General features: G+C 38.0%; 1 protein-coding gene across 4 annotated transcripts; it reads right to left on the bottom strand.

Moving 5' to 3' along the window:
- Positions 1-6,714: 6,714 nt before the first annotated feature.
- Positions 6,715-14,455, bottom strand: LOC130715815 (uncharacterized). 4 transcript variants are annotated; one of them, XM_057565939.1, is made up of 10 exons: positions 14,261-14,455; positions 13,827-13,907; positions 13,565-13,698; positions 11,920-11,988; positions 10,225-10,254; positions 9,524-9,556; positions 8,192-8,262; positions 8,004-8,085; positions 7,237-7,329; positions 6,715-7,091 (listed from the first exon to the last, which is right to left on the bottom strand). In XM_057565939.1, exons 3-10 carry the CDS (start codon positions 13,694-13,696, stop codon positions 7,032-7,034), a joined length of 570 nt encoding a protein of 189 aa, XP_057421922.1. In that variant the 5' UTR covers positions 13,697-13,698; positions 13,827-13,907; positions 14,261-14,455; the 3' UTR covers positions 6,715-7,031. The 4 variants fall into 4 exon arrangements, with proteins under 4 accessions (XP_057421922.1, XP_057421920.1, XP_057421919.1 ...); XM_057565937.1 differs by having other exon boundaries at positions 13,565-13,701; XM_057565936.1 differs by lacking the exon at positions 13,827-13,907.
- Positions 14,456-15,643: the final 1,188 nt, after the last annotated feature.

A 15,643-nucleotide genomic window follows, 5' to 3' on the forward strand; every position in this document is an offset into this window, starting at 1 on the left:
AATAATAATAATAATAATAATAATTAATAATAATAATGTAGTTAAATGGTGCTTATGTATACTTAGAGACTTTGTTGGGACAAATGAAGGTCGACAGTGAGGGAAGTTCTATTGGTGCTCCGCCGGCGGCCAAACTACCGGAGCGGAAGGTGACTTTTAGAGAAAACTTTCTTGGTGCGACTGAGGAGGGACCAAAGAAAATTAGGAATCTTATTGACGACAGAGTAATGAAGTTGAACTTGATGGAGGGAAACTGTCTGTTCCATGTGAGTCCTTTGATCCAAAGGTGTATGCAAAGATCTGTAAACCATGGGAAAATTTCCTAGGGGTGAAGTTGATAGGGAAGGATATTGGCTATGGTGCTCTATGTGAGAAACTTAGATTGATGTGGAAACTCTCGGGAGGATATGAGGTGAGGGATGTTCGTCATGGCTACTTTCTTGTTAAGTTTGATTTGGCGGAGGAATAGTGCCCTTTGGTTGATATATGATCACTACCTTTCGGCGAAACCCTGGACATCGGAATTTTGTAGCAGGTAATTCAAAGATTAGCACGTCGATGGTTTGGATTTGTATTTCGGGTCTAGGGTTCCAATTCTAAGATTATTAGCATCTTGTGCACGCTGAACCCCAGGGATATGCAGCGTGGGAAGTTTACTCGAATTTGTGTCGAAATTGATCTAAACAAGCCGATGGTGGGGATGATCTGTCTATGTGGAACTTGGTAAAATGTTGATTACCAGGGTCTCCATCTCTAGTAAATGCTATGGACACTTAACTCGCAATTTCATTGCTCCCCCAATACAAAAATATGATGCAGTGGCGTTAACGTGACTTTGGTGGATGGGGCGACTGCTAGAACTGGCGGTGAGAAACCTGCGACAGCAGTGGAGAAGCCCAAAGAAGCTGAACCAGAGATGATGCAAACCCTAGACGCAGTTAATGCATAGGGAGACCAAACTGTGATTGCGGGTGAGATTTATGCTCCAATAATTACACCAATTGAATGCCCATAAACGGTTCATTGGGCATGGCTTGTTGTAGAAAAACGGAAGAAGAATTCAAATTCTAGGAAACTAGTAAATGCTTCTTCATCACAGCTGAAATTCATGGAGAAGATTAAGGGTATCATAAATGAGAATGGAAACAACTTCAAAGCACCAGAAAACATCTCAAAAAGGACCAAGAAAGCGTAAATTCTTCCATGCAGTTTAATGCTACAACGATGCAGGATGGAAACAATTTAAAAGCTCCAAAAAAACATTTCAAATATGTCAAGGAAGATTTAAATTCTTCCATGAAATTTAATGCTACAACTATACAGGATTCCAGCATTAACATCATTCCTTTTTCAAATGGAGGGAAGAGATCCAAGAAGGAAATGGTGGACCCTGGCTGGAGAAAGAAAACGCTGAACATCAAGAAGAAAGGGAAGTCGGCGACCAGCCCTAGTATGAAGATGATCTAGGCCGCCAGCCACCAGCATAAGGAGGGAGCGGTGCTAACATTCAACCTGGTTAGTGGGACGAAGGTTTATGTGCTTGAAGACGGGATGAGGACCACCATGAATCTTAAACATTAAGGAAAAAACAGGTATACACTGCTTGATGAGGAGGAAGAGCATATATGTTCAACCTTAGGCACGAAAACAACCAACAACGGAGGTGCCCTTTTCGACTCGAGAGAAAGGGGGGGGGCATGGCTTTTGAGGCCTAAAGGATGTGGTGTCCAGGGACTCGATGCCCTAGCAACCTAGTCGTTTGTTATGGATGACAAACAATATAATATAATTGTTTGGAACATCTGTGAGGGAGCATAAGCTCGAGGATAGAGGAGGGTGAAGGACCTCATGCGTTCTTTTCACCCTTCTATCTTTTCTATTATGGAAACACATTGCAATTCTGCTAGCGCGGAATCTTTTTGGCGGAGTGTGGGTTATGAACTTTGTTGTGCCTCAGAAGTAGTCGAACATAGCGGTGGTATTTGGGTCTTGGCCCCTGTTAATAAATCCGATAGAGTCAACAGAGTAGATGTCCACCCTCAAGTTGTATCAATAGCTATGGGGAATGGAATGCGAGAGTGGGTATGCTCTTTAGTGTATGGAAACTCGAATCCTACCTGAAGACTGAAACTTTGGCCATACCGAGTGGAGCTTCGACGTTAGCTTGTTGAACTATGACTTGCGATTGGAGATTTTAATGAGATTTTCTCACTACTGAGGTAGTAGGGGGCAACTTTTGTGAGGCCAGGGCGCTGAACATGCTGCTACTGATGGAGGTACGCAAATTTATTGATATGGGAGAAACATGCAGCAAGTACACATCGGAGAGGAGGAGAGACAAAAAAAAGGTTGTGGCAAAGCGTCTAGGTATGGCCTTGGGAGACTTAGCCCGGAGGCACTACTTTCCGGAAGCCTACGTGGAGCACCTAGCTCGAATTTATTCTTATCATTGTCCACGTTTGATTCGTCGTGATATGCAGACTAGAGACTGTTTAGCGCGCCCTTCCTGTTTCAGGCTACATGGGCGACCCATATGTCCTTTTGAGCCATTGGTGCAGAATACCTGGGCAAGCCTCCGACCTCGCTAGTGGAAAAGCTGAGTAATATGCGGGATGCATCATTGGTTTTTAATAGGGAGACCATTGGGATTATTCACAAGAGGAAGAGAGGAGTGAAGAGACGTCTACAGGGAATTCAACAGGAGTTGGAGATGTGGGAGCCCGAAGCGATCATGAGACTTGAGAAATCCTTGAGAGAGGAATATGAGCAAATGCTCGTGCACGAGGAGCTTATGTGGTTTTAGAAATCTAGGGAGCGCTGGGTTAGATTTGGGGACGACAACACCAAGTTCTTCCACATCAAACAAGAATACACAGAAAGAGGAACAATATCCATGGCATGTTTGTTGGGCAGGGTGTGTGGTGAACGGAGCCCGAGGTGCTTCAAGAGGAAGCACAACTTTTTTTACTAACCTCTTCTTTATTGATGCACAGGTTTGTAGGAATCATATTGTGGAGAATAGGACCCCGACCATCTCAATTTTAGACAGGGAAGCTCTAATTCAACATGTATTGATGGAGGAGGTCCGACATGAAGTGATGGCAATGCAGTCCTTCAAAGCCCCAAAGGTGGATGGCTTCCAGGCTTTCTTTTATAAGTAGTTCTGGCATATCTTGGGTGAAGATCTTCATCGTATAGTATCATATTCTTTTCTAAATGGAAAGGCGGACCATAGTTTATTGGAAACCTTGATTGTTCTCATACATAAAGTGGAGGATCCCCTTCGCTTAAAGGATTTGAGACCAATTAGCTTATGTAATGTGGCGTATAAAGTGATAATATAAGTTATTGTAAACAGGTTTAAACCTCTCCTCACCAATCTAGTGGGTCCTCTTCAATGGAGCTTTATCCTTGAGAGGGGTACAAAGGACAACATTATCCTAGCTTAGGAGGTTATGCACATAGTCCATACCCATAGGAAAGGTGGCAGACTTGTGGCTTTGAAGATTGATTTGGAGAGAGCATATGATCGGGTGAGCTGGGAATTTTTGTGAGCTACAATTGATGACTTTGGGTTTCCTCCTTCTATAATGGACGTGATCATGTAGGGAGTACAGTCTGCGAACATTTCTATCCTTTGGAAAGGTCTAAGCTTCCTCCCTTCACTCCACGACGTGGTCTTCGATAGGGTGATCCTTTCTCTTTCTCTCTCTCCCTATCGTTTTGTGCTTTGCATGGAGGGACTTGCCATTCAAATTCAAAAGCTAGTGGATGGTGGAGCTTGGCGTCCGATCCGAAGAACCAAGGATGGAGGGACTTGCCATTTATTCTATACAAATGACATGCTGTTGTTTTGTCAGGCTAATAAGGAGCAGGTGCTGTTGGTGGCTAATACCTTGCATGCGTGCGACTTCTGGCATGAAGGTTAACCTTGAGAAATTATGTATGTTTTTCTCTAAGAATATTGCGCAGAATGCTTAACAGGAGTATTCTGGTATATTGGGTATAAGCAGGGCGAGTAACCTGGGTAAGTACCTTGGATTGCCTCTTCTGAAAGGGAGGTCACTAATGAGAACTTTGCGCCTATTATTGATAAAGTTAATTCTCACTTGGTCTCTTGGAAGCACAAACTCTTGAATAGGGTGGGGCGACTATGCTTAGCTAAATCTGTCTTGACTTCACTTCTAGTATATTCTATGCAGGCTCTTTGGCTCCTTGAGTCGGTTCTTGAGTATATTGAGAAGAGCATTCACAACTGTATTTGGGCGCGGAAGGGACAAACTCGTGGTTGGAGCTTGGTGCCTTGGAGGGAGGTCACTAGGACTAAGCATCAGGTGGGCTAGGAATTCATAGCACTCAGCTTAATAATATTGATATGTTGGGGAAGCTTGTGGATAATATCCTCCATGACCTGGAGAAGCTATGTGTGCAAGCTTTGAAACATAAATATTTACCAGATGATGCGGTTCTTATAAGGAGTTATAAGAGTGGCGATTCATATATCTGGAGAGGTATTATTCAAGCTAAGAATAACATGGTGCATGGATTTAGAGCTCAACTTGGAAATGGAGATTCTTCTTTCTGGTATGACAATTGGTTAGGGACAGGGAAACTTTGCCACTGTGTATAATATGTCCATATATCAGATACCTCCCTCAAGGTGGTCGATGTTTGGTGTGATGGCGTTTGGGACCTTGCCTGCTATTCCACGATGCTGCCCGTGACGCTAATGGATGAGATAACTAGTGTTTTGATCCCTATGAACCCGGATGGTCGTGATTCTATCCTATGGAAAGCTTCAAGTGATGGAGCATATTCTACTGAATCATCTTATGACTTTCTTGCAGGTACTATTGTTTCCCCTTTGCCTTTCTGGAAGTACTCTTGGTTGATGAAGGTGCTGAAACAAATTATATTTTTCTTGTGGTTGATCGGGAAGGAGGCCCTCCCAAAAACGTCAAATATCATTATAACCATCTCAGTGCAACTGCAACATGTGCACACTATAATGCTAAGGAGGAAAATCTTGACCATGTTTTCCGCCACTGTCGGGAGTCCCATGGCCTTTGGCTCATCGCTGCTCCCTCTCCCTCGTGCTAGTTCAACAGTTGGTTCTTTGGTTTGCTATAGCAACAAAATGTCCTTGTAGTGGATGTTCTGTGGTGGTCGTGAGGATGGCGTAACAACCGTGTATTTAGTGAAAATGTGTAGCCTATTAACTATGTGATGTGACAGATTTTACTGATCGTTGAGGCCAGGAAGAAATGTCAAGAACGTGTGTGTTTGCCTATGTGTGGACAAGAGCTATAAATCAACACGACGATGCATGGGTTGTGGCGCAATCCTACGTGGCAATGATGGTGTTTGAATCTTCGGTATCAACTCGAGCTTTGAAAATGGTGGTCCTTTCCTAGCCGAAGTGAGAGCAGTGGAGTTGGGCTTGCTTCATGCGTGGGATCTCGGATATAAAACTCTCATTTGCGCGTCAGGTTGCCAACATGTAATAGATATCCTTCGGGTTAATGGGGATGTGTCTACTTTCTGGGAGAAGGAGACAATTTTGCGTGTGCGCATGCGTCTAGCTAGGGAATGGCTTGTCTCCCTTTTTTAGGCTTCCTCTTATAACAAAAAAAATGATTCTAGTTCATGGGGTAAATATGAATCGATAAGCACCACATAAATGGACATGGAGGCATTCAATCAAATGTTGGGGGATGGCCTTTTAGCTGCAATCAATAAGTTGTTAAAATGAATTCTTAATTATCTTCCTCAAAATTATAAAGGTCTTTAATTTAGCTGGAAATCGATCCCCCAAAAGTGAATATTAAAAATTTACTGAAAGACCTTGGTCCCTTTTCTTCGACAAATATTTACTAAAAAGTATGGTTATAAAAATCATACATGACCAACCGATTTGAATGTTTGGCTTGGATTATATTGCTACTTGAATGCTATGTGTATCATTAAATTTTTGGATGAGTTTAAATTTTATTGATAAGTCTTGTTATTTTTGAAATGTTAAAAATATAAAGGAAACTCCGTTAATATTTTTTTAAATGTTAGAAACATTTTTGTTTTGCAAAGTTATATTAAGGAAATGAGTCATGTGAAAACATGTTTGTCATGGCTTAGGTTTTTAGGTCATGGCGATCTAGATTCATGTAAGTGTCACTTGACCGCTTCATGCATTAATCAAATAAATCGTTCCAATTTATATATTTCTAACATTCAAAATCTTCTTTATTTATTTTGTATCAAACAACACATAAATCTCTTCTTTTTCTCACAATTTTCTCTCTATATGTATCAAACAGCACTATTCTCTCTTCTCAATTTCTCTGTTCTCATATTTTCTCTCCTCAATTTCTCTCTTCTCACTTTTTTCTTTTAAACCAAACAAAACATTAGTGAGTTTGTTTTCTTGGTCAAAAACACTAGTGAGTTTGACTATGCAAGCTTTGTTGATACTTCAAGATCCATTACCTGCTGTGGGCTGTGGCAGTTAGTCAATTTTACTCCTGTTTTGCTTGGAGCTTTTATAAAAGAATTGTTTTGCCAAGTACTAAAATGAAACTACTCATTTTTGTTAGATATAGATAAAGAGACAGCTAAGTCATAATACAATTAGTTCATTTGGGCTACCGATCCAGTTTGTTGTAGAAGTGTTTGAAAAAGTGAATCAGGCATCCATCATATGCATTTTGCAGTGATTGCTTTTAAAAGTTCTAGAGAGGATGGACAAGAAATCCATCATATTCACTAATATTGTTAGTGAGTGTCATATAAACATAAATACAAAGCTTACAAAAGGCAGTGCATAATTTTAGGACAACTACTACAACTACTTCCAACGAACCTTAAAGCCACACAAAATGTAGAAGCCCTAATACTGATCCCACACAAAGGTGCTTCTTTACTAAGATTGCCTTGTGAATATTTGAATCTTCAGAAGCATTGCGACAACATACAAATTATGGTTCACCAGGGGATGAAACTTTTGTGAATTTACAGGAGAGCGTGCGCTGGCCACATTACATATCACGGATCCCATCATGGCTGTTCGTTCCATAATTTGAATTCATGCTCCTAAACTGGTAATTATGCATAATATGCGAAGAGCAGAATGAAGCGTAACATGCAGCCGGCAAAAAAAACCAAATATAGTTACAAGATATAAAAATTATAATATTTTGCCATTTGAATGATTTAAGAGTAGCAAGTTAAGAAATCTTTCACCTTCTCAACAGCCTGCGAAGCACCAGCCAAGACTTGATTGCCTTCTCTAAGGAGTTGTAACCGGTCACGAGTCAGTTGGTTCTGTTCCTCCCCCTAACCAAATGACATGGCAATTAGAGAAACGGAATACAAGGTCAGAAGCCACAGAAAAATAACCAGAATATAAGGGCCTAAGAAAACCTCCACTCTTTTAAACCAGTAATGTTTTAGTGGACTGGCCAAATTTACTTAGTAGTTTGTTGCAAGTTCAAGACATCACCTATTCAGCTCCCTATCTATACATTCGGATGTGATTTTGATGTATAAATTATAAATTATAATGTACATGTTTTATGTTCTAAGCATTTAACACGTATTTGCGGTGGTAACATTTCACTGTATGTAGAGAGCAGTGCGGACAAAGAGTAGAACTGTTATGCTGCAAGGAATAGCTCGGCACTAAGGCCATAGCAAAGTGAAGGGTTATTTCTGGAGTCCACAAACTAAGGAATACATTTTGGCTATTCCAATTTGAGACAAGTAAAATAAATCCCCCAATTGGAAAGAGGAGATAATTTAAAAGTAATGACACCACCACTGAGATGAAAGGAAAGAGTATTTTGTCCTTTTAGGTGAGTTGAGACAGGATAACCAGAGAAAAATGAAATGAAAATGTTGTCTAAAAAGACACATATCGTACAAATACTTCAAACAATGAATAAGAAAGTATTTGTTTACTAGTCCACTTGCAGCACAAACTGATGAGGATGCATACAGATTGTACTTACCAATTGCACCATATGCATTAAGTGTTGGATTTCATTCTTCTTTGCTGCAGACAGATTCTCAGCAACATCCATTATGTTACTCCTGCATTTGGGTAAATGTTTCTCTATTGAGTTCAAATAATCAACACATTGTAATTGTAAATTTGTAATGACCAATAAATAATCATCATACGTCTCCACGATAATACCTATTTGAGAACAAGAGATCCATATCTTGTTCTTCCACAATTTCCTCTACAGCGTCAAGAGTGCTTCCCACCTACATGAAAGAAGAACTTGAAATGACAGACTAATAAGGATACGGAAGAATGCTAGTGTGCTTGCATGTCTTACACAGAGTATGACTGCAAGAGTATCATGTCCATATTATATGTACTCATCATTTCTACCCTACTTCTAGTGGTTCCTTTGTAGTTTGTATAAATTAAAGGGAAAAAGAATCTCTAAAGTGAGTTTGTCTTTAAAGTAACAATGTCAGAGAGTACCTACCTTCAAAATTTAGCGGGGTGAGATCACAATGCACTGTTTAGTTTATATTGAACCAAAGTTGGATACAGCTTTACGTGCTAAATTTAGGAACAAACTCCCTTTAGAGAAGCCTTATTCAAATCAAAGTATGGTATAGAACTTTTAAAGTGTTCCCCTTTGATTTCCATTAATCTTAATCACAACCCATTCAGAACTTAATATCACATGGCCCAATTATCATAACTACATTATCCTAGATTCAAGTTTCCAAGGACCAAATATCACATGGAAGCAGAAGCACCACCACTTTAAAAATCAAATTCGCCTATAACTAAAGCATTCTACATTTCTACAACAGTAACATGAACTGTGATGCGGGGTAGCAAGATTTTCCCTGTAAATGATAAGATAATAAAGATTCATGGAATGGATTTGTTACTCATGCTTTAGAAGAAGTTCTTGGAAAGATCAAAAAAAGAATCTCTTCTTCCACTGATTCTTCCCGTAATTCTTCTGAACCTAATCTTTTCAAAAAAAAAAACGTGAACGTTGTGTTTACAGGGTGTACCCTCCCGTCAAGAATTAGAATATACTCTTATCGCATGCCTTTCTTCATTCATGGACCATGGTTCAATAGTCTGGTGTCCTAGGCATAAAGGAACCACACCAAGTCATCAATCCATCCCAAACTTGGTGGCTAAATTGTACTGCGGTGACGAAAGATTTCAATTGGCACACGCAATAACTTGGACAAATCTCCAGCTTTTTGTGCAATTTTGGATCATTCTTAAACAGGCAAGTGGTCAAAGCCCTGGGCAGGGCTCCTCCCGCTGCTAGGGAGCTTATGGTTTCGTGTTCTATTTCACTCCCTGATGGGGATTCATTTTGCAATAAAATTACAAAATGCTCTCCCTTTTAACCAAAAATGCTATGGATGAGCTGCAGGCCCAACTTAATTCCAGTATAAAAATGTTGAGCAACCAAATACAAAATTCTTTATTTTATTTTTTCAATGTCAGAATGAAACAACAGAGACAATAGTTAAGATGTACCTGTGTGTGAAGACAGATTTTCTCAAACTCATCCTGCAAAAAACTGACAGAGCATTAAGAATTTATAAATTTATCATAATAAATTCTTAGGTCCAAAAATGCTCTTAATGTGCACACAAATACAGTTACAGGAAACAAGCAACTAAATTAGTGTTTGTGCGTGTTTGAGAAAGAGACTGAAGATTAAGAAAGAACAAAATTGCAGTAACAAGAAATCAAGAGCCCGACCATTGCTAAGTATTCAGGATAGTTTCCAGTCTTAATTTTAGTTTTAGTTAGACAGAAGACAACCACCAAAACAGTTTTTCTTTCAAAAAACCTTCCTCTATATCAAATGTCCACCAAAACAGGCCCCAAAGTTCCTAAGCAAATAAACTGAATTAGGGGAAGATAATCTTATGAACTTCAATTGCATGTATTCAATATATGCTAATTGCTAACAAACAAACACATAGACACAAAGTTAGTTTACTGGCTCATAAACCATAGCAGGCAGAAGCCAGTACTAAGCATCTGAGATAGTGAAGTATCAGAATCAGGCTTTTAGCTTAAGAAATGGGTATAACTGAAAGGAAAAAAAGATCAAAGTGATAGATAACATCCTTAATTTTTGTATGAGGCATCCCATTAAGTATATATATTATAGATGGAATGAAGACTATATCTGACATTGCTTACATAAGAAGTTACGACAAACATACCTCAATGTTTTCATGCATAGAAGTAATGACCTGAAAGGTTTGGGACATGAGAAGAAAATTAGATAACTAATAAAGCTTAGCCTTTGAAATATAGAAGAAAGGAATTTACATGCATTCAGCAGAGATAAAAGGCATTATACAACATATTGTATATATAGCTTCATTTGGTAGTAATATTTGCAAATTCCTTTTGTAATTAGGACAGTAGTCCTTGCTGTAAATATGTGTATCAATCCTGATAATAAGGGGATTTGATTGTGTAAAATTGTATTGTATAAAAATTCGTGTGGGCTGTGAGAGGATTCTCTCTGACTCACTTCACAAATCATTCTCAAGATGGTACTACAGCCTTTATTTCTCAAAATAAGTTGAATTTCAGCTCAAGGTGGTTATACGTTCAACACATTAAGCCCAAATGGCTTTTTCATGAGGGAGGGTATTAGCCTATTGGGTATAAAACCTTTCATATAATCATATGCCTTCACCTAACCATAATTTGTGGATAGTTGATTCATGGTTTCCGTGATATATTAAAACTTAAAAGAGTTGTTTGATACCAAAATATGTATTCAACAGTTTAAATTTTGTATCTAAAAGTGGTTGCTAGTAATAACAGTTATGCTTTGTTCATTTTACTTAACTCACATGTAAAGAGTAGTTTGGTTTTTTAACATGACATCCTGTTGAAAATCAGTCAATAGTCAATTCCTTCTTTGAACTTATTTAGCATAGAGGAGTTGCAGAAAATAATGTTGTCTTACCTAGTGTAAATATCATATTTTAGGACAAACATCATATTTAATTCTCTTGTAAATACGGCTGTAACATCAAATAATTCATAGGACAAATTTTAGTCTTTTTTATCTTGATTATCATCAATTAGGATTCAAGTACAATGGGTCTATAAATTACTGTCTGTAATTACTACCAAATCAGTGAATAAAATTATTTTTCTTCCTTCTTTTAAGATGGTATAAGAGTCTTAGATCTGATATTCCACCTTCATGTCCAATGTGTCTATAAATTCCACCTTGCACGTGTTGAGATCATACACCGACTAGATATATGGGCAAAGTAGAGCTTATAAAGGTTTGCGCAATCCTCAACTCATGAACTAGCTTTTATGAGCTAGTTTCTAGGGTTGAGTTAGGCCGAACCCAGATTATAAGATGGTGTAAAAACTTCGGTAAGTAAGTGGTGTGGAGTACAATCCTTTTCCCCCATTATTCTACAGAAAAAATTTCAACATAAGGTAGGTGGTCTCTACGTTGCGAACGCTTCAAGCCCAATGGACTATTGCGTGAGTGGACACGTTAGAATTCTAATATAAAACTATCCATGTGTCTTCAGTTCACTCTTCACCCAACAACTCAAACTTTTGGGATAGTCCGTTCAAGACAACGAATAAATAATTCCTAACAGCTAGGTGGCAGTGGCACCATAATTTTCCTAGATTAACATTGACACAAATTACCAATAAAAATTCCATCTGAGTATCTCAATATAAAAACCATTGAGATCCAAGGGATTTAAGCCCTGATTTTAAAACACATAATTGCTTTAGAAAACAAGATGTGAAATATGACGACCAAGGTCAAACTCATTGTCATTAAATTTTTTCTTTTTGGCTAAAACTCAACGTAACATTCAGAATTAAATTTCTAATGTGAAAGAATTAATATCAAGAGATCATACCTGAAGAAATAGGCGATGGAGCAATTCTTTTTCATTGCTGGTAAAACTTGAAAATGCTTTACAAAATTCCTTCAGAAATCAAAAGTCAAAACAGAAACGTTCATCAATATATAGCCATTTTGAAGGTTGAATCAAAATGAGAATGTGTTTATTTGTTAAATGCAGAATATTAACATAATAACAGAATTGTAGACTTGTAGTTGAGCAGTAAAGTTCAAAGATAATGCTGTGTGCTGTCTCAAAGTGGGTGAAACCGTGAAAGATAACAAAATCGCTACTTCGTGTAAAGCTGTTATCACAGGGTAAATATGTCATAGCTATCTTTTAGTAAGAAGGCATCAGATATGAACTAGTAACATAAATCTGGGTGATATTTTCTACAATTACAAAGTACAAGGGGGTCAAAAGCCAACAAGAAAGTTGGTTCATTGTTGCAGAAATGACAATGTTACAATGACGGAGTGGCCACACAAGACAAGATTAGGAATGTAAGTGTAAGAGAGAAAGTTTGGTAACACCAATTGTGGAAAACATAGTGGAATCTTGCTTTAGGTGGTTTGGGTATGTGAAGAAAAGACCTTAAGAAATACTATTAAGAAGGATAGACCAATAGAGGACAGTCTAATATTTAGAAATTGAAGAAGGTCAAAAAAATTATAAGCCAAGTGGTCAAATAATTAAGAAGGATTTGAATTTGAATGGGTTAGCATCATAAAAGATTCTTAATAGGCCATTATGATATCATCTGATCCATGTAGCTGACTCTACTTGGTGGGAAAAGGCTTTGATTGTCGTTGTTATCGTTAAAGTATGGCAGGAATGATACAAAAAAATTGTGACTAGAGTTACAAGGTTGTCATCTGTAATACATGACTGAGCTGGTATTATTCAAGAAATCCCACATGACGTACTCAAAACTCCATTATCTTCTTATCTTCAATTGTTTCCGTTAGCCTGGCTTTATAATTGGCAATGTCATCTAGTTTATCATGAAAGCAACAAGCCAACAACCTAAAGTCATTAACTTCTCTAAGCCATAACTATGAGACTGTCACATAAGGAAGGTGTGTCACACTAGATATAGTTTCACATGACTGTCATCAAATCTAAAGGGTACCAATGCATGAAAAGTAAACACTAGACAATACCAATGGATCCTGATCCTTCCCACATCCCCCTTTCCCCTTAGGATGAATAGTACCTTCCCTTCTCAGTCAGTGTATAATAATAATAATAAAAGGGTAAATGGTTTGAGGATACAAGCATGAAGTACAAATAAGTTGTTGGCATTTCCATTGACAGGTATTAGTTAACAAAGTATGCATTTATTTATTACCTTAAAAACTTAGAGTGGACAGAGACATCCAGTTTCGTAGTTCACCATTATTTATTATTGGCAGAAAAAAACAGATTTAAATGATGTATTTTACGAGAGAATTCCTACATGAACAACAATGTTCATCCATATAAATTGTAGTTTAATAGAATACAAATTCAATTTGCCTTAATATAGGAAAGACGAACCAATGATGTGCATTCGTATGTTATTTGTTAATTTTCATACTATTGATCATTATTCAAAATTAATTTACTCAAACTAAAAACAGTTGCGCAAAGGGAGATAAGAAAAAGCAACTAAGGGTACCTCCTTTGAGCATGAAGTGAGCAAAGAACGGAGAGCAAACTTGAAGGACTTGCTCAAATTGGAAAACCTTGAACCAATTCCAGTTGAAGAAGACGATGATGCATTGCCACCAAGTTCAGGCCTTTTCTCCATTGCTTCTAAATCAATGACCACAAAGATAATCATCAGACACATAACAGGGAAAAAAAATGGAAGGAGAAGCTGAGGCATGCTCATCACATGCAGTTCAAGTGTTTGAAGCAAAGATGTTAGCAACAATTACCGGCAACAAGTTCCTCGCGAATTCTTAAGTCTTTCTTTATTAATGGCTGAATAAACGTTTCTTACCAATGAAATTTTCCACCTAATTGGAAAAAGCAATAATTGAGCATGCTTAATGATACAGAATGGTCATATGAGCTAGGAAATAAGAGATAAATGAGATGGGAATAGGCTCAAATTATAAGCATCTCAAATTGACATGCATTAAGAATAAGATCAACAAAATTAGTAGAATTTGGATGTTGTAACTTAGTACTGGGGGCCTAATGGTATCTACATTAAGCCCAATTATCAGGAATTTCAAAAACATACTAACGAGAGTGAAGAAAAAACAAATCATAAAAAAAGAATAAAAAAAATTCAAACCAGAACACACTGTTCTGTTGTATTCTCAGTGAAATCAGAATTCAGAGGCAAGTAAGTACAGCAACTCACTTCAAAGAAGCTCGGTCGAGAGAAATGTCGCCGGAGAAAGCTCGGTCGGAACACTTCGATTGGGGAAGGGAAAGTCTACCGGAACCACGGCGGAGCCACGCGGGACGGTGGTCGCGGATGGGAGCAAGGAGCAGATGGGGGGAGCCACAGTTCGAACGGGTGTGTTTTTCAAAATGGGATGTTACAGTTCATAATTCAGAGAAAAAAAATGCTATTACCCCAAAACGGCGCCGTTTCTTGATATTTTAGCCACCTAAAAAGTTACTATTAGATTTGTTCAATGGTAGGATAATAATTCACGTTAAATATGTTTTTCGTCCTTGAACTTTTGAGCGGGTTTTGGTTTTCGTCCCTCTCTGGAATACAAAATAATGAAAAAGTAAAAGTGACCGAGATGCATGGGAAAAAACTTTTGTTTCACATCTCCGGAAAGGCCACCTATTTGTTCGCTTACCAGGTTTGGCACGAAATCATAAATAAGCTCTATCGAGGATTGCCAAGCATTGGCTACTGACTTTCCTCCTCGAATTAAGCTTTCGATTTAGTTGGTACACACGCTGAAGGATCAGCTGACACTAGATGGGAAAGGCTTTTCGTACCTCTCCTGACCGAGAGAAAAAGAAGTTCCGGAGGCATGGCGTAACTTCCAAAAAAAGGTCATGTACTTAAGAGAAATAGTCGAGAGGTTGAAGAAGAGATAGTAGTAACTTTGATCTGAAAAGATTAACAAACAATGTAGTGTTTGATGCATCACCCAGCTACATTTTCTCTTCTCCAACTCTTTGTTCTTGATTTCTTCCCTCACTTTTCAGTTTTGGCCGCTGGAAATGTCTCCCATTGCCCACATTTATTTACTTTATGGCTTAATAGCACTTTAGGTCCCTCACTTTTTCTATCTGTGCAAATAGGGTCCCTAAACTTTAAAAATAACATATTATCTCCCCTACGTTATCTTCCGCCAACACATTTGGTCTCTCCTCACTTTTTCCAAAAACTAATGTTTTTATCACGTGACTATTTTTAAATGATGTGGAACCCAAATAGGAGAGAGGATCTCAGATGTGGCTTTTTGTAAATTCTACATTACAATTCACAAATAAATTATTAATTAGGTTTAATTGCACTTTTGGTCCCCTAACTTTGTCCTTTCTGCGAAAATCGTTCCCAAACTTTAAAATTAGCAAAAACCATCCCTGAAATTTACACTTGGTTGCAAAATTGGTTTTCCGTTACACTTCCGTGAGAAACTAACAGAATATTCTGTTAAAAATGAATTAAAAAATAAAGAAAAAAATTGAGAAAAAAAAATTAAAAAATAGTGGAAGCTTTTCAGATCTTCATCTTCCTAGTAAGCAAGAGGGAGTGGAAGATTAGGGTTCATCA

This window comes from Lotus japonicus, chromosome 4 (assembly GCF_012489685.1).
Source record: "Lotus japonicus ecotype B-129 chromosome 4, LjGifu_v1.2".
NCBI lineage: Eukaryota > Viridiplantae > Streptophyta > Magnoliopsida > Fabales > Fabaceae > Lotus > Lotus japonicus.